This window comes from Penicillium crustosum (genome assembly GCF_028827405.1).
Source record: "Penicillium crustosum strain IBT 35664 chromosome Unknown utg000002l_segment0_segment0, whole genome shotgun sequence".
Taxonomy (NCBI): Eukaryota; Fungi; Ascomycota; class Eurotiomycetes; order Eurotiales; family Aspergillaceae; genus Penicillium; species Penicillium crustosum.
Window position 1 is genome coordinate 7,855,718 of NW_026623123.1, and position 22,543 is coordinate 7,878,260.

Below are 22,543 nucleotides of genomic sequence, written 5' to 3' on the forward strand. Positions count from 1 at the left end.
AGAGGCAGAATACTGAGCAAATCTCTTATAAGAGAACTGAAGTGAATTAGATGTGAAGGAAGAGACAAAAGGAGCAACTAGTCACACGTTTTCATATAGATATTGGTATAAACATATTTTCTATCACGTCTTTCATCAATATCCTTATAAATTGAGATATTTCTCACATAATCCGCATTATCAACCTTGAAGCAAGCATTGGCCATGTCTAAGAGTAGATATAGATCTGCTCACTTGGACGGTGCAAAGAGCAGCAAGAGGTGAACTCCAAAACGATGTGATGGTTGGAATGAATAGGATTGCTTTTTCTTGATTATATATCTCTTCAGATTACCATATCATTCCACGAAGTGATCATCTAGGTACATAGTTTTGGACTTCCGGCCTAACTAGGTGGATGGAATCGATGACGTTGCAGCAATGGTCTATAAAATACCATCAATAAGATACTCCGTAGCTCATTTAGTCCATGTTACAAAGTATGTATGTATTAACTCTGTTCAGCCCAGTTATTATTGAGAAAGAAAAGGCGCTCCGACAGTTGGGCATGCAATGTGTCGATCATGCGAAAAGAGTCAGGTCGCCAAGGAGACCACAATCCAGTACGAATCTCAAATATTGAGACTTTAGCATCAGGTCATACATATATCTATGCATAGTACGGAGTATATGGTCCAAGATAGGATACCCCTATAAAAGTAGGCACATAGAGAAAAGAGAATGATATTACCGTGTAGATTCACTTTGGCTAACACCCTTTCACCTCCACTTGAAACTCATCTTCCCCCTCCTCTTCCTGAGTTCGGGTTATATACCAAGTAAAACTATCACTATGCTTTGATGAACTAAGTTACTGTTTAACATAGTTTCTGTTGATGTCAGCTTTGTCTTTGATTTGTCGTTTTCACCGGGTCCCAAGACAAGTCTATCGACTTGGCTAAACCCCCCAGCCGCCTACGTCTACTGCGTCGCAACCAAATTGCGACCGCCCCCCTCCTCTCCCCTTAAAACTTGTCTTCTCCAACAATTCCTCAGATGATGAAGCATAGCACGACCTCATTTTAACGCCAATTCCCTATTTTCCATCCTCTGCCCCTCGAATTCCGTCAAAGTTCGCCTCAAAGCTGCGGTCGCAATACGAGTGCCGTCCCCGCTGGCATCCCACGGACCCTGATCGCAGTGCTAGAGACGAACACGGACCTCGAATCCATTTGTTGGCCCCAAAAGAGGGTTTTTAACAAAATGGATCCTGGGTGGCAGCCTTACCAAGATCCTTTGATGAGCCACCCTGCGCAGTTCAATACTGCGTTGGCATCTCATCCCCAGCAGCTAGCCTCGAAATACGGTCAGCCACCACAGTCACAGCCGCCCGCCGGATACACGTACGAGACATTCCAGACTCCCGGCACGACATCTAAAGCCCCTTCGACCGGTTCAAATTCCAAAACCGTCTCCATGGCTTCCTCCCCCACCGCCACACCACGTACTCGGGATTATGTCACCGATGCGGATACTACCATGGAGGACGCTGACCCGTACAACCGGGCGAAGTACCCCTCGAGGCCAAACCACAATCGCGCCTCGTCACAATTCTTGAATCAGGCAGAAGAATCATCGGCTGCCCGCAGATACTCTCCGGGGCATGTTCTTTCGCCGCCGATGTCATATCCCACCAGTCCTGGGAAGTCCCAAGGCTCCTATGGATTCCCATCCGGTCCCCAAAGTGCTTCCCGCCGGTCCCCTGCGAAACCAGAATATGCATCACCACCACAAGGATATCAATCGCCGCCATGTGAGTTTGATCTCGATTACTTGTTCTGCCATGTCCCGTTCACTAACATGTCGGCAGCCAACCGGGCCCCTAGACTTCCTCCCCTTCAATCCGGCGACCTCAGCCCAGACCAGTACTACCCACCATCCGCATCTTCACACATGAGTCCAGGCTTTGGTCCAGGGTCGCGATCACCGCGATCCGGCTCGCTGCCATCTCAGGCCCCTCCAGCGCCCGGTCGCGGTCCTGTGCCCAAGTTCCAAAAGATCCAGTCTGTGCAGGAACTGAAGCCGCGCATGAATGTACAACCTGCATATAGGCGCGCCAATCCAGAGGGTGGATTCATTAGCGTGAGTGCTCAGCAAACCTCCCCTAGCTTTGACTAACTGATTCAGCCGCTTCAATCGTTGACAACCCACCTCCCGGCCACGTACCGGATATGCAACCCTGGCTTCAACTATGAGTCTTCGAGAAACCCACGACGAGTATTGACCAAGCCCAGCAAAGGAGTTAAGAATGACGGGTATGACAATGAGGATAGCGATTACATCCTTTATGTCAATGATATCCTTGGAAGCGAGGAAGCCGGTCACAAGTATGCCCCCGATTTCCCCTGGATAGCCGACCCTCGGGCTGACAATAATTTCCCCTTCCGATCTAGAAATAGATACCTCATTCTCGATGTTCTAGGTCAGGGTACCTTCGGCCAAGTCGTGAAATGCCAAAACTTGAAAACGGGAGAAGTGGTGGCTGTCAAAGTTATCAAGAACAAGACTGCTTACTTCAACCAGAGTATGATGGAAGTTTCTGTGTTGGATCTGGTATCGCATATATCCCCAACCCTTCTCATTTGAACCCCCGCTGATTCCCTGCAGCTCAACAGCAAATATGACAAGAACGATGACCACCATCTGCTTCGTCTCAAGGACACATTCATCCACCGTCAGCATTTGTGTCTCGCATTTGAATTGCTCAGTGTCAACCTTTATGAGTTGATCAAACAAAATCAATTCCGTGGATTGAGCACTACCCTTGTCCGGGTGTTTGCCCAGCAATTGCTAAATGCCTTGAGCTTGTTGAACAAAGCGCATCTGATTCACTGTGATCTGAAGCCAGAGAATATTCTCCTGAAAAAGTCAGTATCGCCGGTCAGCTTTCATAGTCAGTAGCTAACTATTCACAGCCTCGAGAGCCCGATTATCAAGGTCATCGACTTTGGCTCTGCATGCGATGAACGCCAGACTGTCTACACTTATATTCAATCGCGATTTTACCGATCTCCAGAAGTCCTATTGGGTTTGCCGTACGTACTTTAGTCTCATCTGTTTTGTTCCTTGCTGATTTGTGTTCTTAGGTACTCATCTGCCATTGACATGTGGTCTCTTGGGTGTATCGTGGTGGAACTCTTTTTGGGCCTACCTCTGTTCCCCGGCTCTTCGGAATACAATCAAGTTTGTCGGATCGTTGAGATGCTAGGTATCCCGCCAACATGGATGCTGGAGATGGGCAAACAGTCGGGAGAATTTTTCGAAAAGACACAGGACGAGTTTGGAAGAAAGACGTACCGCCTCAAGAGCCTGGAGCAGTATTCCCGAGAACATAACACGAAGGAACAACCAAGCAAGAAGTATTTCTCGGCCTCAACACTGGAGGAGATTATCCGAAGTTACCCAATGCCACGGAAGAACATGAAACAAGCAGAGGTCGATCGAGGTAGGTTTTATTTTCTATATTCACCCTGAGACTTGGCTAACCATTGCAGAACTGAACAATCGGATTGCTTTCATCGACTTTGTGCGGGGACTCCTGTCAATCAACCCTCTCGAGAGATGGTCACCTCAACAAGCCAAGCTGCACCCGTTCATCACCCAGCAGAAGTTCACTGGGCCATTCATGCCACCAATGAATCTCAAGTATTCGACGGCCAATAAGCCAGCTCCGGGGGTTCAACAGCAACAGCAGGCCGAAGCTGCTAGCAAACAAAGAGCAGCTCAGGCGGCGCATGCGCAAAATGCCTATGCCGTGCAGATGAACCAATTCCATACTCCACCTCAGCCTCCACCTCAAGCCCCGCCCATGTACAATGGCATGTACCAACAAGGTGCACCGCCTCCTCCATACCCTACCCAGCAGCCACCTGGCTACGGTCACCAAATGGGAATGATGCCAGGCAACCAGGTACCCCCTCAAAGTCTCTACGCACAGGCGACTACGCGAGCAGGCCGTCAACGAGCATCTACCATGGATCCCAACGGAGGAATCCCAACTACCATCCAACGAGTCGCTAGCCACCTGGATCCGAACGCACCGATTCGATTGCAGCCCAGCCCTGCGTACTATCCACCTCCTCCTGACGGGTACGTCGATGCTAACGCCAGTCAACGGCGTCGTGGGAGCCGAGCGGGCAATGGAAACGGGAACCAACGCAACCGGGATTTCATTCGCACTCTCGAAGACGGGGTGCTCAGCGAAGGATACATAGGCCAGAACCAGTGGCACTAGGACATCGGGATAACAGGGCATTTCCTGTGCCCATGGTTCTCTACGACTCGGGAGCAGGCACACTGATATATTTTGTCCACGGGTGACAATGTCCCCCGAGACACTGTGTTTGTAAGCCTTGCTCTGCTGATCCATTCCTTGCCAGCCAACCTGTTCTTATATGGCCGGCTCTTGTAGGTATGAGTCAAGAAAAAAGAGCCCTTCAGTGGGTCAACGCGGTTGATAATGGTCTCGGACCGCTGATATACGATCTGCATTGCTACCCAGCGCTAGATCGATCCGCACGCTTACTCGCCATGAGTTGTGCCCATCAGTGGCCATATCCTTCGCCGCGAGATATCACTCCCCGCATCATCACTATTTCATTGCGTTTCATTACGTTTCTTGCTGTGTTACGATCCCAATTATGTTTCTGCAATTTCTGTAGGCAGTGCTTCGGTATATCTGTCTGCCTTTTTTTTTTCTCGTGAATTTTCTCTCTCAGCATAGCCTGGATGGAGCATGAAAGAACGATCTCATCCATTTCTTGTTTTATAACTCCTCGTAACTGTTTCAATTAATTCGGATCTTGCCGGGGATGTTGGTCGACCTGTTTTTTTTTTTTTTTCTTTCTATCTTTCTTTCTTTTCGTCAAGGTAGGTTTTCCGGTCGTATATCATGGCGTGTTATTTCTTTCAGGGGACTTCTCGTTCTGTTTTCTGCATGCAGTAAATAGTAGAGTTAATAATCGAATGATAAATGGAACAATAGTAATGAGTTAATGAGTGCAGCTTCCAGAGTTTCATTTCTTCTGTGCCTGCCGGTGCCTGATCGGTCAGGCTTTCCATCCCAGTATAAGGTAGATGAGAGGAAATTTCCCGATTCCAAAGCAGCTTGAGTTAGACAACCTTCTTTTCCTGGTCTCTCCGTACTAAATTCAAAGTCAACAAATAGTCCAAGCCATCAAATCCAATGAGTCGAAACAAGTCAAAGCAGTAAGGGAAGTATAAAAAAAGCCCGTCACTATTTCTTTGTTATGCGCTATGCCTAATCGGGTTTAGTCAGCCCCTCGCTTAAATTTCGTGTGTGGCTCTCAACTGCGGGAACTTCGACTTTGTATCGCCGACGACCTGATTTTCCAGCTTTAAGGATCGCCATTTCCTTTTAACGAAACCGCAATCCGCAACCATGGCGTCGCGTTTCTTTTACGGCAGCGGCAGTGACAGCGACAGCTCGTCTGATGAGGAGGAGGAGGTCTACCAATCCGGCTCCGGCAGCGAGGAAGATTCTGACGTTGATGACTCCGACTCCGGTTCCAGCAGCGACAGCGACAGTGATGGCGAGGAGGGCCGCACCGGTGCCTCCAAGTTCTTGCACGATGACTCCGAAAGCGATGAGAGTGAGGAGGAGGAGAAGGTTACAATCGTGAAGTCCGCTAAGGACAAGCGTCTCGAGGGCATCGAGAGCACCATCCGCCTGATTGATAACGCCCAGAAGATCAACGACTGGGCCGTTATTGCTACTGGTGAGTCCGCACGCTTCCCGGGGGAACTAGAGAGCCAGAAAAATTGGAGGGCTGAAGGAACGGCATCAACTAACATGATTCCCACACAGAGTTCGACAACCTGAACCGCCAGATGCTGAAGGTTACTGGTCCCACCCCCAAGGTCTACATCCAGGCCGTCGCGGAACTCGAAGACTTCACCAACGAGACTGCTTCCAAGCAGAAGGCCTCGAACAAGAAGATGAACGCTAGCAACAGCAAGGGCTTCAACGCGGTCAAGCAGAAGATTAAGAAGAACAACAAGGAATACGCCACCCTGGTCGAGAAATACCGCGCCGACAAGGATGCCTTCATGGCGGATCAGGTTGAGGCTGCCCCCGCCCCTCCCCCCTGCCCCCAAGCCTACCAAGATCGAGAAGATCGAGAACTTCGCTGCTGCCGCCGCTGCTGCTGCTGGTGAGGACGATGGATTCGCTACTGTCGGACGTGGTGGTAAGACCCTCCAGTACACCCCCGAGAGCATCCTCAAGCACCTCCGTGTTATCGTTGAGTCCCGCGGAAAGAAGAACACCGACCGTGCCGACCAGATCCGCACCATGCAGAAGCTCCTCGAGGTTGCCACTACTCCTTACCAACGCATCCGCACCTACATGACCCTGATCTCCACCCGCTTCGATCTTACTGCCACATCCAACGCCACCTACATGTCAAGTGAGCAATGGCAAGCCGCAAACGAGGAATACTCTGCTCTCCTTTCCGTGTTGGAAGAGAACCGCCAATTCCTTGTCAGCGAAGTCGCCGATGAGTGGGAGGATGATGAGAAGCAACCTACTGTTGCTGAAGGCGAGACCTTCTTCATTCCCGGATCCGTCGTATCCCTTGTGGAGCACCTCGACGACAGCCTCACAAAGGGTCTCCGCGAGATTGACCCCCACACCTCAGAGTACATCGAGCGCCTGACAGATGAGCAGGCACTTTACTCCTCCCTGGTTCGCTCGCAGCTTTACGTTGAGAGTCTCAAGGGTGCCGATAAGAATGGCCAGGACAGCATGAACAGACTGGTTATCAGACGGTTGGAGCACATTTACTTCAAGCCCGCTAATGTCATTGCCATTGTCGAGCAGGCCAAGGACAAGGCAGTTCCCACAAATATCAAGTCAGCAGTCACTGCTACCTATAAGTCTGGGGATATCCAGAGCCTCGTGGCCTCTATTTGCAACTACTTGTTCGAACACAGCGATGGCATTCCCCGCGCTCGCGCCATGCTCTGCCAAATTTACTTCCTTGCTCTGCACGACCAATACTACAAGTCCCGTGATTTGATGCTCATGTCTCATCTGACTGAAAACATCGCCACTTTCGACGTCAGCACCCAGATCCTCTTCAACCGCACCCTTGTTCAGATCGGTCTCTGTGCCTTCCGTGCTGGTCTCATCTACGAGGCCCAGAACACCCTTGGTGAGATCTGCGGCAGCGGCCGCCAAAAGGAGCTTCTTGCGCAGGGTATCATCATGCAGCGTTACTCCACTGTCTCGCCCGAGCAGGAGCGTCTGGAACGCCAGCGCCAGCTGCCCTTCCACATGCACATCAACCTCGAGTTGCTTGAGTGCGTTTACCTCACCAGCAGTGCTTTGCTTGAGGTACCTCTGATGGCCCAGACCTCCTCCACCCCCGAGCTGCGCCGCCGCATGATCTCCAAGACCTTCCGCCGCATGTTGGACTACAATGAGCGCCAGGTCTTCACTGGTCCCCCCCGAGAACACCCGCGACGGTGTTATTGCTGGTGCCAAGGCTCTTGCTGCTGGTGACTGGAAGCTCTCCGCCTCTACATTCGCCGCGATTAAGATCTGGGACCTCATGCCCCAGCCCGAGTTGATCAAGGCCATGCTGTCCCGCCAGACCCAAGAGGAGGGTCTGCGCACCTACCTCTTCACCTACGCCCCTTACTACGACAGCCTCTCCATCTCTTCTCTGGCCACCATGTTCGAACTCGAGCCCAAGAAGATTGTCTCCATCATCTCCCGCATGATCTCGCACGAAGAGCTCGCCGCCGCTCTCGACCAGGTCAACGACGCCATTATCTTCCGCAAGGGCGTCGAGCTCTCCCGTCTCCAGTCCCAGATTGTCACCCTGGCCGACAAGTCTACCAGCCTTCTCGAGTCCAACGAGAAGACCCTCGAACAGCGCACTCAGGGTATGGCCAATGCCTTCCAGCGCGAACACGGTCCCGGTGCCCGTGGCGGCCGCGGTGGTCGCGGTCGTGGCGGTGGTCGTGGCGGTGCTCGCATTCCCCAGGGCGATCGCCGACCTGGTGGCCAGCAGTTCGGTGGTGGTGCATTGGGCGCAGCGATTAAGGCTTAGATTCTGATGTAATGGCATGTTCTTTCTCTTTTATTTTCCCCCTTTCTTCACGGTTTCTTTTTTACTCCTGTCATCCCCTTCGTGTTAGTACGACCGTTCCTTGTTTTTTAGGTCGGAAAAATTGCCCCGTTTCTGCGCTTTTTTTGTGATTGATCTACATGATATTCACGTATGGAAACGATCGAGAAAGAATCAAGGTGCATACTGGTTAGAAATTGACGGCTTATGGATTAGTTTTTTGCTCTGGTGTGCGAGGTGTTTGTAATGTTTTGTATGCTGTAGGAAGTATCTGCTAAATACTTGATAGCAGTCAGAGTCGTTCTTTCCCGCAAAGTCCACTTCACTGACAAGCACACATTGGAGATATAGCCTGATTTTTTGGGCATAGATGCTTTGTGAGAATCTTGGAGACGAGGCAAGTTCACACCCCGGGGGGTATAGCCAGGTCTCTCAGCCCATTGACTCAGTGTCCCTACAATATGAAAGAAACTAGTGACCACATTTTCCATCTTGGGGCCCATCTTCTCTTTTCTCCGTCGGCATTATAGAGTATTTTCCTGAAGTTCATTGACTAGTTTCCTCATGTATCGTACCTTCGAACATACAAGTGGGCTGTTAACTAACATAAAACCTGGTTTCTAGTTTCTTTGTCACTGGTTCTTTTATACCACTAACATCTTAAATGATGCTCTGGGTTGAGACAAAGAAGTGATAGACTCTGTTGTGACCCTCCAGGATTTTACATTCATTACTACTGGCTCGGTGCTTGTAAGCCTCTAACAAGCCTCAACTATCTCACTTCGCTTGAAAAATTGCACGGACTGTTGAGTATATTCTTCCTATAGGTATCATTGCTCCAATGGCTGACCAAAACGCCGAAGATCGAAGAGACTGCGCAAGTCCCCCACAACTCTGAGCGAGAAGCTCAAAAGGGTTACGCTATACCAGACTATAACGACAACCCTAGTCATGTGCGCTTTGCTTATTTGCCCTAGTATGCTTTGGCAAAGACGCCTGATCCTTTGACATCTTTGATTCGAGCCTTCCATCTTGGATGGGAGTTACGGGTACATTGAGATGAGACAAAGAACGTCAAGGCAACCCCAAGGTCTGGATTCTAGAGAGAACACATTTCATCCTCGAGCAATTTCCATTGATGAGTTGCACGCCCGAGATCCTTAAGTTACTCTTTAGTCTTCTTTGTCGTCTAGCACATGAGCTTTTGGAAATCCAAAAATAGTATCTTTGGAAATGGCTCCATCGATCAATTCGTTTCTATCTACACCAAAATGCCAGAGACCACTACTCCATAGGTCATTTCAATTCATCGTGGTCCTTTGTTCCGGTCTAATTCAGTTCCCCAAGATGTTCACTACAAATATCTTCATCTATATCCCCATCTCAATGCTTCTTGTTCATACCAAATTGCCCGGCCCTCTCCTGCGGCGCCGCAAAATTTATCTCCTCCTTCTTCAAGATGCCTCCTAGCCGCAGCACGAAGCGTGCGTACTCAGAGCCCCCTGTGGACCCCGAGGAATCTACCAAGAAGCGCAAACCGATCAACGGTAGAACGGAGGTTTCTCCTTCTCCCTCTGATTTCTCGTCAGATGGGCTTGAAAATGATTTGCCGCTCGCGCCAGGGGCCCACGACTATGTTGACTACAGCTTGATGGCTCAAGGTGGTCAGGATGAGGGCCATTCACGTCCCCCGAGACAACAGCGATGGAAACACAATGGGGACCAACCTATCACCGATCCAGCTCTTGTCCCGGAAGGCTGGAACGCCGACGAGTTAGATCTCGACGTCAACGACATCGATAGTCAAGTCGAAAGATGCCTAGAGAGGATCAGTGATGGAATCTTACCTAATTTCTTCAAGTTCAGACTGTCACAGTACGAGAGAAGAAGGGCCGCTCGCGATGAAATGGTCCATTCTGAACCGGCTGGACTCAGCTGGGACATTGTTCGACGTTTGGAGCACTTGAAGAACATCGACAAGTATCTCAGCACGAATGGGGACCCGGATAATCAGCTTCCTAATGTCAAGGCTATCATCAAAGCTTACAGGCAACGCAAATTGGGATGGTCGAGAGGATGGGTCAGCTACTGGTCGAAGGGCGTGCAAGTCAATACCCCCCAGAAGTTCGACGCGGATCGTCATAAAAAACTGGCTGGGGAGTACGATACCAATAAAGCGTGGTGGGTGGAAGGTGTAAGTTGATCACCACTACATGCAAGCATTATCCTTGGTTTCTGACTCGAGATGGAATATATAGCTTCAACCACCCGGTGGAGCCAGTCTTGGAGGGTTTCACTCATTTGCACCGAATACCAGTCTTCACTCAGTTGAGGTATAGTGTCTATATTGATATCTCAACTTATTATTTCTTCTTCCTGACTTTATTCTCTTGCTTTTTACATAGTTCCCGGTAAATATATCGGCTGACAGCCAACGTATTGGTGCCAATGGCCTCACCCTATGGGTGTGCCATGATACTGGTGCCGATCTCATGGCGGTACCTGAATGCTATATCGACCAGTTGGAGTCCCTCGGTATCCCTGTTCCAGTTCATGGCTATAATCTCATGGACATCCCTGGCTCCACGACTTGTCACAAGGTTGTGGAAGTTGACGTCCGGCTGGTTGACATCAACAATGCGCCTTTGTGCCACTGGATGAGAATACAGGCCTGTGTCCTCCCATCTAGGCTGGGCGATCACTTTGGAACAATTCTTTCCGGACCTTTCCTGCGATTTGCGCTCTACACTGCAACATGCCCAGATGGACAGGGGCATCTCTATGTTTGTAATAACAAGAAGGAGCTCAGGAAGCTTCCAGCCCTCGCAGACGGCTTTGTGCCAGCAGGACCGCCATTTGTGTCTACCACTCCTGCAGCTCCGGATGGTGGAGAACCACCCCGTTTCCTACTAGAACAGCATAAGCTCACGAGACCATTACCGGTGCAGCCACCCCCAATACCACTACCAGCGAAGGAACCATCGAAGAAAGGTAGAAAAAAGGGAAAAGGGAAAACCCCCTAATGTCGAGTGTTTTGGTATCTGTAATCGATTCGGCTGTTTGCTTATTACTTGCTCTCTTCGTGGTTGGATACTGTGTGGTTCTCCTTGGATTTTATATTAAACCTATTTGGATTTAGGTTTTGTCTTTCGTTATACTGTCGTTATATATCTGCTCCAATTGACATGATAGAATCCCACATTCGTTCCCAGAACTCTATTAACGCCACCGCTCCCTAACCCCCTCCCGGCTGAATGTTCAACAGATCCACCAGGATTCCCTGATAACAACTCCCTCAAAACGCTCTTTCTGTCAAAAAACATGCGACTCTCACTTCCTCAGGCTAACAAATCACACAGCCTTGTAGTCAGCCGGCCTTCGCCGCCTTGGGAGGGTACTTCTTCCCATCCTTCTCAACTTGAGGTGTGCAGGCACACCAATCGCCTTCGGGAATTGAATCCATGACTGAAGGGATATGGCTTCCACAGCCCCACCAGGTGACCTTGTCTGTAATAATGATTAGATGCTGCTTTGAAAAGAGAGATAGTAGAAACTCACGGCAGGTCGAGCAGGTAGCCTTCATACACATGATGATATAGGATTTGTATATTGGTTTTAGAGGGAAGATCGCTGAAGTGGAAAGGTCGGGAGATATGGCTTTTATATTCTTTTCCTTCCGATATTAGTCATAGCCGTGACCGCGGGGGCCCGGGGGAAGCCTTGAAGTCGCCGATGTCTGGATCCCGAATCCCCGATGTGTGCTGTTTAGAGAGATTTGATTGGAATTTGGCAATATGCAGATTAGGTACTTGAAATAGATAAACAGTTTATTATACATTGTAGACTCTACAGTGGAAGTAGATGTAGTAAATGTGTGGAAATCTGCTTTAGTGGGGTTATCGCGGGGACCTCTTCCGTGGCAACTTCAACTATTCGACTATTTCGACTATCAAACATTTCTCAATCATGACGGTCATTGCTGTAGCTGGTGGAACTGGTGGAGTGGGCAAAACTATTGTTGAAAAATTGCTCGATTCTAAATTTGACGTTGTCGTTTTATCTCGCAGTGTATGTTAAGTAGAGACATTCTCCACTTGAGAAAGTAACTGACCTTCTTCTCAGGTAAAACAGGACCTTTCTTCGCAGAATATTCAAAATGTGCAGATCAACTACGAGGATATTCCATCAATGGCACGTGTGCTTGAGCAACACAACATCCACACCATCATATCCGCCATTGGTCTTGTTTCTGATGAGACGAGTCAGTCTCAGTTGAACTTAATCGAAGCTGCAGACAAGTCATCATCAACGAAAAGATTCATCCCTAGTGAATACTCATTCGTCCAAACCACCGAGTAGGCCAGCCAGCTTCAGTGGTATAACATTCCATGCTGACATATAATCTTCTAAGGTTACTCCCGATTGACCCTAGCATCCAATACTGGCTTGATGCAGCAGATCGTCTCAAGGCTAGTGGCTTACAATATACCAGGGTAATCCCTGGTTTCTTTATGGACTATTGGGGAATGCCCCATGTCCAAACTCACCTGCAGCCCTTCGCCTTTGGTATTGATATATCCAGCGGCACGGCTGCTATCCCAGGAGACGGGAACAACGTGATCTGTATGACATATACGTACGACATGGCTACTTACCTAGTCAAAGCATTGGATCTTGATGAATGGCCTGAATTCACTGTAATCGTTGGAGATGAAGTTACCTACAACCAGGTTCTCAGCATGGCGGAAGAATTCACCGGTAAGCATATCGCACGTCCTTGTTTGAGGAAAACCCATAACCTAATAATAATTTCTGAAATAGGCAAGAAATTCAAGGTAACATACGATAGTCTGGAGCAAATCAAGACTGGTGATGTCACCGTCCCTCCGCAGCCAGAGGGAATTGAGTCCTCATCGGACGAACTCAAAGAAGTCACTGCGTTGGTGAGCAGACTCACAGTCAACAATGTCTTTCAATTGCCGGGCGATCGTCTCAATACTCGGTTCCCGGAGGTGAAGCCAATTACAATGAGACAATTCCTACATAATGCCTGGAACAAAAACGGAGCATAAATTTCTCAATACCAACAAGTTTCAGAATTTCGATTTAATGAATGACTATCTGTAATAACAATGCAAAAATATTCAGAGCTCAAAATTCACTCTCTCATTACTTCCATCAAACAATTTGATTAAAGGCCTCGGCGATGTCAAGCATTTGGTTTTTCGAATTATAATTCCAGCAATCCAGCCATGAACTTCATTATCTAGCAGACAGGCCCAGGACGCTGGACTCCAACGCAGACCTGTCGGCCCGGGATCAGATTTGAGCACCACGGGTTGATGTCATCGTTCCAGCATAGAAGCTGGCTCATGGTGAACCTGTTCTGGTTTCGCGCGATGATATCCCAGCAGGTATCTCCATTACTGACAGTATAGAACTCGTTGCCTAATTCTGCATCAGACTAGCTTGGGATAGCGGGGCTTTATCTTAGCTCAGCTCACAGTATTGGGTCAACTGCCAGCCTTGGACGGCATCGGCATCGACAGCGGCAGATGTGCCAAGGGAAACAATTCTCAGAATGCAGAGGAGAGATCGGATACCGATGGCAACCATTGCGGGCTTTCGAGGCACGCTTAAACTTGTTGGTTATATGGCTGGAGGCTGGCAATGAAGATGGGTTTTTTTTTGATAGAAAGAAGAATGCTTAAAAGGAATGGTTTGTTGCTTTTATATCTGGGAGTTGCTGAAGTTCGAGTGTCTGGAGTGATCTTTTGCCTCGTCGGACAAATTCATACGACTTGGGAAGTACTGTACCTGCAAATTAACCGGGTAAGGGCATATAATCCAGCCACAGGTTGCATTAATGACATGTTATTGCAACCATGTTTACTCCTTGGAAATGAGGCGTTTGGAACAACATGAACGGCAACAACGCGACAAGCTCGAAGTCAGCCAATAGATTCAACAAGCTTGTCTTCGCCATAGCTTCATTGTTTTTCAATGATCGATATATGTCTCAGGTTGGCTGACAGAAGTGCTCCTGTTTTACGGTTACATTGCCTTTGAATATAATTCCTAAAGAGAGTGTAACCTTGGTCTTGAAGGCCCAGTCTGTGATGCAAACAATAGTGTGACAACCTGAACCACAGCCATTCACCGGAGGTAGAGCAACGGTGGTGCAAACAGATACCCAAGACACAGCTGAATTGTGCAACAATATTCCAATAGTCGTGGCGGTCAATGAGCAATCATTCTATCAGCTATGCATTTAGGCTCGATTATGGTTCGCGGCTATTTGCTGTGGCTAGATTGGGTTGTTATACAGAGTAACATCCCGTTGCATCGCCATGGCTTTGAGTAAATAGTTTTTTTTCAGGATAGCTAGTTCTATTAATTTAGTGACGAGGTTCGCACCATGGATATATTTCGCGAGCTTGAACTATTCCTGATACACAAGGATCAAAGTACATTGACGGAACCTGTGTTAGGGGAGTACAAGGTGTACAGGATCACCCAATTCGAATCAAATGATTCAAATGGTTCATATTATGCTATTGATGGTCTAATCTAACTCGGTGATATCATGGTCTCTGCTCTAGTTCTCTGGTCGACCTACTTACTATAGCACTGAATTCCATGTAGAATACCCATTTGAAATCTACAGATAGGATTGCAATAGAGCTGATCAGAAAAATGAAGTCTAGATTCACAGCTTTAAAAAAAAAGACGTCATTTCACTATGCAGACCGGTTTAGAAAGTTGTAAGTCTTCCAGAATGCCAAGGTGAATGTTCTAGGCCACTTCTTCGGCAGGCCGTCAATCCTCCCCGATGGATATCCCGCGGTGAGTAAACATAATTAGAAGTTTTAACCACACAATCTACTGGAATCACACGCTGTGATTCGGAGCGGACTACCTATGGGAAGTGTCAAATCCGATTTAGTATAAACAGTTCTGCCCGAGGCATCAATGATGACACATTATTGATGCCTTAACGCCTCCACACCTTAACGCCTGAATCTCAGCCGGAAACCTCATGTTGCCTCGGCCTGTAATTGTTAATCATGATGGTTGGAGCCGCGCAGGGATTGCAATTCTGAGAAAATTCTAGTGCTACTATACAATCATTTTGCATCATGGATGGGAATACCAGCGACGTTGTACGCCTTGCCAAGGTATAGACTTGCCCCCAGATGGCCCCCATGGCCCCTATGACCTCCATGTATTGAGGGAATGACTTGGTTGGACGCTGACCTGCATACGCTACAAAGGCTTGCAGTATATGCAGACGGAAGAAGGTCAAATGTGATGGGACTCGGCCGGTCTGTGTCCCCTGCAGAACATTCGACTTACCCTGCAAGTACGAAGACACCGTGCGACGCAAGAAAAAGCACAACCGGTATGTTCTACTTTGCTTGTTGGGTCTTTTAAATTAACGCATATTCACTCACTCAATCGCTCGCTCACAGCGGGGAAAATATTCATGAGCTAGAGCAGCGCATTCAGTCTTTACAAGACGAATTGAATGAAGCACATGCGTCCAAGAGACGGCGACTGCCGAGTGACGAAGACACAGGCCCAGAGCATGTTCAACCCTCAGAAGCATCTGATTCAGAGTTGCCATCTCCGAGAAATGGCACCGCTCAAGCATCTTTTGAGGCCGAGGCCGATCGAGGCGATGGCGACGGAGGGTCATATACCCTCAAAACTCCGAAAGGCGCAATGCGCTTTTTTGGTTAGTACTGGCTCACCGACTATCGTTCCTCAATGGTCGCACGAATGGCTGCTGATTCTACCGACTACGCCCAGGTGCATCCTCTCATTTTTCGATTGTTTCCCCTGAGGGTGTGGGCTGGCTTGAAAGCAAGACGGGTAATAATGCATGGCGCCATGTCGCTCAGAGAAATGGCAGTCGATGGAGGCTAGCCGACTGGTATCCTCGAGCTCTTCAAGATAATTTCCAAAGCAGATGCTCGCAACCATTACCATCAAAGGCGGTCATCTTAGATCTTGTCCATGAATATTTTGACACGTTCAACAAGGCCCTACCGCTCTTCGGGCCCGAAAGTTTTATGGGAATGGTCAGCAGACACTTCTCATGGAATCCTAACGAAAGTCCTTCATGGTGGGCTGCATTCAATATTGTCCTTGCCTTTGCATACATGCAAAGGGCAGAGAGTTCTGGTGCCAGTAGCGATGACTGGCAAAAATGCTTGGGTCATGTCAAAAACGCAATGAATGTGGTCACGGAGTTGTTCATGCGAACCTGCGATCTCCTCGCTGTTCAAGCGCTTCTTGGGCTGGCAATCTTCTTTCAAGGCACGCCAAATCCACAACCTCTGTTCATGTTTACCGCTACAGCTGTACGTCTGTCACAATCTATTGGGTTGCACAAGTCCAACTCCCTTGGTCTTCCCGTGTCCCAGATCGAAGAGCGGAAAAGAGTCTTCTGGATAGCGTTTATTTTGGACGCCGACATATGTCAGAGGACTGGCCGCCCTGCCGCTCAAGATACTCGCGATTACAATACTTTACTGCCTCATGAGAACCCACCTGATGGCTTAGGTGTGGCGGAGATTGGGAATTCTATAATCAATTTCTTCTCAGCACTCGCCCGATTTGCTGTGATCCAACGGAAGGTTTACGATGAGCTCTATAGCACTGATGCATTCAATAAGACCCAAGAACAGTTGATAAAAGATGTGAAGGGTTGCTTTGACGACCTCGAAGCATGGAACCAAAGTATCCCATCGATCCTCCGGCCCCGAAGAAACTTCTCTATCGGCGACCATCCCTTCCTACCGCACATCCTCAGACTTCACTTTGCATACCATTGTTGCTACATCAATATCCACCGAGTCTGTCTACTTCCTCGACGCTTGTCGGCCGGCCCACGGAGTGAGCGGCTCAGTCCCTCGGGCCTGTCGAATGGCCGAGAGATATCAGTGCAGCAATCAGCAGAGGCAGCAAGAGCTGCGATCGAACTGATTAGTCAAGTTCGAAGACACTACGGCCAAACCTTTGAATGGTAAGCTAATATAATGTGTCGAACTTTTGCTAGTCTCTAATGTATCACGCAGGAGCATTGTTTACTTCCCAGGAGCAGCTTTGGTTTCATTGTTCTCCCAAATCCTCACTGATCCTTCGCGCCCTGGTACTGAATCGGATATTGCTATGATTCATGGGGTTGTCAGTTTCATATCAAGAATCGCATCCCAAGAGCAAGATACATATTTGGACTATGTGTTGGCAATGTGCACTGACTTCGAAAATGCAGCCAGGGAAGAGTTGCGTCGGGCCAAAAATCCAGAGCCAGAGCCCACAAGTGATAATCAACCAGATTCCATTCGTCCGCAGGAGCAGATGTGGACACAGAATGACTACTTGGCCCCTAACTCTTTCCCGGCTTTTTTCAATCCTTCCCAGGCTACTGAAAATGATGCCAACAACATCCAATCTTCAAACTTGATGTCTACAGATCAAGGTTTCTATACTACAGGGCCACTACCGCTGCACGCTTCTCTTTCTTGGAACTGGCAAGACATGCTAGCAGGTGTTCCCCCGGCTTATGATTTTGGTGCAAATGATTTAGCTGAAAGCACTGGAGGGTTGTGAATTTGAATATGATTATCATGGAGTTATATCGGATATACTAATATGACAATCCGGAAAGTCTCCTTGCGCCATGATCATGCCAGGTAATATTTTGATCATGATGGCAATTCGGAACAGGAGCATTCTTCCAAATAGGACTTGCGTCCTTGTCATCTAGTCTGGCCACGGGCCTCAGCATATCCATCCGCCCCCATGGGCTATCTTCAAAGGTCATCATAAACGGAGAGTCTTGTGCAAGATATTCCGGGAAAACCCGTTTCCATCCATCAATAACCTGGATCATAATCTCCGAGACGAACTGATCCGGAGACGAGCGTGCGAATTTGAACGTATCAAGAGTTTTTTCCACCACTTCAACGGGATAGAGGCCAACTTCGGGGTCCACCAGAATTGTGTCTCCCGCCACAAGCGAGCTCACAACGTGATACGAGCCACCTTTCTGGGCCCTATCCCGAATAGCCAACATTGTCGCCAAAGCACCGACAACGCCAGTAGTCATATCAGAGATCGGGAGCGGTGGAAGAACACTAGTTCCTTCATCGAATCCCAACGACCGACCCATCACGTACGAAGCGCCCGATGCGGCATCCCCGATCTGCTGCCAACCAGGCCTTTCGGCAAATGGTCCGGATGGACCGTAGCAGTTTTCATCGACGTAGACAATGCCCTTATTTCTTTTGGCTGCCATGTCCAGCATGTTTTGCAGACCGAGACCCTTCCGGTCTAGTGACCCATACCGGAAGCCTTGGACGAACACGTCTGCGTCGCCCACCAACTCCTTGAGTCGGGCCATGTCCTCCTCCTTTCCAATATCGAGATCTATCGTGCGTTTTCCGGCGTTGAGAGTTAATTGGAGGACCTGTTGGGCGAGCATGATCAGTATTTTGTTTTGAGATAAAAAGCAAAGTCCATTCTACTCACATTCAAATCTGCCAGTCGACTACAGTTGACACGGATGACATCCGCACCAAACGATGCAAGGACCACCCCAACAGTGGGCCCAGCGATAATCCGCACCATCTCCACGACCTTGATACCAGCCAAAGGCCGGCGATCAGGGAGCTGAGTTAAGGGCACCGACGGCGTCGGTTGCGCATACGACTCACGCGTGTAATTCACGAGAGGGTGTTCCGCAAGCCGCTTCCCCATTTCAGTCTTCCTCCAGCCTTCGGGCGAGTAGCAGATACTCCCACATAATCCATGTCTCACATTATGCATCTCAAGTTCATCGGGACTCCATTTCTGCACATGTTCCCGAATATATTCATATCCCTCCTGGAACGACTTCAATGGCACATCCATATCGATCCCCATCGAGCAAAGTGTCTTGCTTGCATCCAGCGACCCATGGAGTTGATACCACACCCCGGAATCCTTGGTGGGATACAGTGCAGTGGCTCGGCCAGCCAACGGACCGACCCCGAACCCCTTCTCAAAATCCCTGTCGAAGATGTTGGGCAGTTCGCGGGCCCGTGCAAGAGTCGAGATATCTTTGCCATTGACAAATGCGGTAAACGTCGATGCAAGCCAGATGCCAGCATGATCTGTGTTTACAGTCACGCTAGCTTCTTTGGCTGGCTTTCCATCCCGTATCTCAAGGAGTTCGTTTCCAACTAGCCCGCACATAGCATGCAGAGCCGCTGTCACGACGGGGGACTTCATCGGACCAGGGACCATAGGGTCTGGCCGGCCTTCAAAGCTAACAGTGTCCCATAGTGCAGTGTCTTTTGTGAAACCGGGTGTTCGTAACGCCAGTAGTTCGAAGATTCGGCGGGAATCTTCCGGTACAGGGAGGACGGTCTTGTCGATATAGGTTCCGGGTCCGTAGACTTCGTTTCCGGGTATAGTCTCGTGCATTTTGAAGATAAACTAAGATATAATATAACAGAGGGGACAGGGGGGACAAAAGAAATGACAATTGCTATTGTTAAGCGAATCTTCACGGGTCACAAAATACACCGACGCCAATGGTCCCCCTCCATTTATACTTGCTCGGGCAAGGTTACGGTCTCCCGAGTTACAACACACCAACTCGTATTTTCTTTTAGACATTATCCAAATCTTACCAACAATCGCGACAAGATCCTACTGGTCCATAAGTTGAGATCTTTCCTGATTGGGTACGAATTGATGTGATCCTCCCCCCACAGCCGGCGCTTTGGAAAACGCCACGGGGGAATAAGCAAAAAGCCCACGGGATAATCTCAAAAAGAAGTCAGCCTCAATCACGAACAACCCTGTATTTGGTGTGAACTATGCCCATCGCTCTCATTTAATTGGCTCAATCAGCGGGGAAGTGGTTGCCGTCGTAGTTCCACGGCCCACGGAGTTTTTGACTGGACGGATTTTCCGTGGGTTTTGCTTTTGCCTCGGTGCTCTTCTCTGCAGCCGAGGGGGGTTCTACTTGGACTAAACAGAATATATTAGTAGATGGGTTCGATTTCAACTATTTAGTTATAATCTACAAGGATTTAATTTAAAACCAACAACTGATCTCGATATTTTAACTGAAAATTTTTTTTTAAAATAAGGAACTACAACACTATACAATGTCTCCTAATCCAAGTGATAATAGCCGACCAGTGAGAGTCGCCAATTGCTCAGGTTATCATGGTATGCAGCACGCCTGAACTAAACCAACAACCAACAACCAACAACCAACAGTACTAATGTACAAAAGGCGATCCTGCATACGAGATGTATCGCCAAGCTACTCTAGGAGATGTCGACTTTATCACGGGCGACTACCTGGCGGGTATGTTGCTTAGCAATATCCACTAAAGAAGCACTAAGGAAGCACTAATGACTAACTGAGCTAAGAGGTCAACATGGCGAATAATGCCCAGGCCTTCCAATGTGGCGAACATGCCGGATACGAGCAGACAGCCTGGGAGGGTATCCAACAGACCATTGATGTGATTGCCGAAAAGGGCATCAAAGTCGTACTAAATGGAGGAGCTCTCAATCCAAAAGGGCTAGCTCTGAAAGTGTACGAATTGGTCAGCGTCCTCTTCTTCGAACTCCATGAATCTATATACTAAATTCTACAAACAGATCCAGCAAAAAGGCCTCAATTTGCGAGTAGCTTACCTATCAGGAGATGATCTCTACGCTAAACTTGGCCCTAACATGCCGCAATCTGCAGAAGAACTCCAACATCTAGACGCAGGAAATGATTCCGTCAAACCTAGTCCTCTCACCTATGCATTCACTAACACTGCCAAGCCCGTCCCCATGGTCTCGGCACACGCATACCTCGGTGCTCGGGGAATCGTGGACGGACTCCGTCGGGGAGCAGATATCATCATCTGCGGCCGAGTTGCAGACGCCAGCCCCGTCATTGCGGCGGCGTGGTACTGGCACTCCTGGTCGGAGTCGGATTATGACCGTCTTGCTGGAGCCCTAGTGGCGGGCCATCTTATTGAGTGCTCGGCCTATGTTACTGGAGGCAACTTCTCTGGGTTTGACCGGCACCCGGTTGATACATTTGTTGAGCCGGGATTTCCCATTGCGGAGATTGATACTGATGGATCGTGTGTTGTTGTGAAACATCCTGGCACTGGTGGTATCATTGATGTTGATACTGTTCGGTGTCAACTTTTGTATGAGCTTCAGGGAAATGTTTACTTGAATAGTGATGTTAGTGCTATTCTGGACGATGTTGTTATTGAACAAGCTGGAAAGGATAGGTATGTGTCTTTTTGCTGTTCATCGTTATGTTGATCTATTTACTAAAACTCCATCTAGAGTTCGCGTTCATGGCATACGAGGCTATGCCCCTCCTCCAACCACCAAATTGGCCGTGTTCTACCCTGGTGGCTTCGAGGCTCAGATTCTACTGAATGCTACTGGATATGGCACTGATGAGAAGTGGGATCTAATCGAAAGACAACTCCGTCATTTTATTGCGAAGGAATCCATTGATCGGATTGACACTCTTGAATTCCAAAGGTGACTTTATCTCATCTTTCAGTTTGAACCGGTGTTGACATGCGAATATCTAGACTCGGTGTCCCTGCTCCGAACCCTAGATCACAGCGACAAAGTACCACATACCTACGGATCTTTATTGCTGCAGTCGAGGCCGACGCCGTTCTGGCTGTCGGAAGAGCAATGAAAGATATTTCTCTCAAGCATTTCTCAGGTGCGAACGAATATATATTATATTGACATCCATACTCCGAGCTAACTATGACCATTCAGGATTCCATAACTCCCTCGACATGCGCACAGCAGTCCCACGTCCATTCTTAGCTTACTATCCTGCGATAGTCAAACAAGACGATATCAATGAGGAGATCAATTTCATCAATGGACCCGATTCTATCGTATCATTCCCAACAGGTCATCCACCAGCATATAAAGCACTACAGCCACGGGCCAGCTACAACCACAGTCCATCCAGCGATGAAGTTGCCCTCCTCCAATCTCCAACTCGGTTTATTCGATTGGGAGACATTGCTCTTGCCAGATCTGGTGACAAAGGATCTAATCTCAACTTTGGAATCTTTGTTCCTAATGCTACTCACTGGTCTTGGTTGCGGTCTTATATGAGCGTTGAAAGAATGAGAGAGATGCTCGTTGATGATGATGACTGGGATGAGTCGTTCTTGGTTGAGAGAGTGGAATTCCCGCACATTCATGCTGTGCACTTTGTGATCTATGGAATCCTTGGTCGGGGTGTTAGCAGCTCGAGTCGATTGGATGGATTTGGCAAGGGGTTTGCGGATTATGTACGTGATAAGCTTGTTGAGGTTCCGGTGGGGATTTGGGGCTGAAAATTACTTTCA

At 48.6% G+C, this 22,543-nt stretch overlaps 9 protein-coding genes across 9 annotated transcripts; 6 read left to right on the plus strand and 3 right to left on the minus strand.

The window, feature by feature from the left end:
- Positions 1-1,242: 1,242 nt before the first annotated feature.
- N7487_006473 (putative protein kinase Yak1) lies at positions 1,243-4,273 on the plus strand (the record flags this gene model as incomplete). The annotated part of the gene is made up of 8 exons (XM_056874220.1): positions 1,243-1,792; positions 1,850-2,073; positions 2,167-2,366; positions 2,433-2,592; positions 2,647-2,906; positions 2,955-3,074; positions 3,126-3,484; positions 3,534-4,273. The coding sequence occupies 8 exons, from the start codon at positions 1,243-1,245 to the stop codon at positions 4,271-4,273; spliced, it is 2,613 nt and encodes an 870-aa protein (XP_056731940.1).
- Positions 4,274-5,440: 1,167 nt separating this feature from the next.
- nip1 (translation initiation factor eIF3 core subunit c) lies at positions 5,441-8,117 on the plus strand (the record flags this gene model as incomplete). Its single annotated transcript, XM_056874221.1, has 4 exons — positions 5,441-5,777; positions 5,867-6,120; positions 6,173-7,492; positions 7,515-8,117. The coding sequence occupies 4 exons, from the start codon at positions 5,441-5,443 to the stop codon at positions 8,115-8,117; spliced, it is 2,514 nt and encodes an 837-aa protein (XP_056731941.1).
- A 1,477-nt stretch (positions 8,118-9,594) lies between these two features.
- On the plus strand, positions 9,595-11,158 carry N7487_006475 (uncharacterized protein; the record flags this gene model as incomplete). The annotated part of the gene is made up of 2 exons (XM_056874222.1): positions 9,595-10,329; positions 10,541-11,158. The coding sequence occupies 2 exons, from the start codon at positions 9,595-9,597 to the stop codon at positions 11,156-11,158; spliced, it is 1,353 nt and encodes a 450-aa protein (XP_056731942.1).
- A 306-nt stretch (positions 11,159-11,464) lies between these two features.
- On the minus strand, positions 11,465-11,761 carry N7487_006476 (uncharacterized protein). Its single transcript, XM_056874223.1, has 2 exons — positions 11,694-11,761; positions 11,465-11,642 (listed from the first exon to the last, which is right to left on the minus strand). The coding sequence occupies exons 1-2, from the start codon at positions 11,722-11,724 to the stop codon at positions 11,503-11,505; spliced, it is 171 nt and encodes a 56-aa protein (XP_056731943.1). The 5' UTR covers positions 11,725-11,761; the 3' UTR covers positions 11,465-11,502.
- Positions 11,762-12,101: 340 nt separating this feature from the next.
- Positions 12,102-13,207, plus strand: N7487_006477 (uncharacterized protein; the record flags this gene model as incomplete). Its single annotated transcript, XM_056874224.1, has 4 exons — positions 12,102-12,203; positions 12,258-12,490; positions 12,547-12,893; positions 12,957-13,207. 4 exons carry the CDS (start codon positions 12,102-12,104, stop codon positions 13,205-13,207), a joined length of 933 nt encoding a protein of 310 aa, XP_056731944.1.
- A 194-nt stretch (positions 13,208-13,401) lies between these two features.
- Positions 13,402-13,751, minus strand: N7487_006478 (LysM peptidoglycan-binding domain-containing protein; the record flags this gene model as incomplete). Its single annotated transcript, XM_056874225.1, has 2 exons — positions 13,402-13,583; positions 13,640-13,751. 2 exons carry the CDS (start codon positions 13,749-13,751, stop codon positions 13,402-13,404), a joined length of 294 nt encoding a protein of 97 aa, XP_056731945.1.
- A 1,523-nt stretch (positions 13,752-15,274) lies between these two features.
- Positions 15,275-17,753, plus strand: N7487_006479 (uncharacterized protein; the record flags this gene model as incomplete). The annotated part of the gene is made up of 5 exons (XM_056874226.1): positions 15,275-15,313; positions 15,410-15,537; positions 15,608-15,873; positions 15,948-17,166; positions 17,219-17,753. 5 exons carry the CDS (start codon positions 15,275-15,277, stop codon positions 17,751-17,753), a joined length of 2,187 nt encoding a protein of 728 aa, XP_056731946.1.
- Positions 17,754-17,790: 37 nt separating this feature from the next.
- On the minus strand, positions 17,791-19,610 carry N7487_006480 (uncharacterized protein; the record flags this gene model as incomplete). Its single annotated transcript, XM_056874227.1, has 2 exons — positions 17,791-18,612; positions 18,675-19,610. 2 exons carry the CDS (start codon positions 19,608-19,610, stop codon positions 17,791-17,793), a joined length of 1,758 nt encoding a protein of 585 aa, XP_056731947.1.
- A 692-nt stretch (positions 19,611-20,302) lies between these two features.
- On the plus strand, positions 20,303-22,531 carry N7487_006481 (acyclic terpene utilization AtuA family protein; the record flags this gene model as incomplete). The annotated part of the gene is made up of 7 exons (XM_056874228.1): positions 20,303-20,366; positions 20,434-20,508; positions 20,574-20,752; positions 20,808-21,442; positions 21,501-21,704; positions 21,758-21,897; positions 21,957-22,531. 7 exons carry the CDS (start codon positions 20,303-20,305, stop codon positions 22,529-22,531), a joined length of 1,872 nt encoding a protein of 623 aa, XP_056731948.1.
- Between the last annotated feature and the right edge of the window lie 12 nt (positions 22,532-22,543).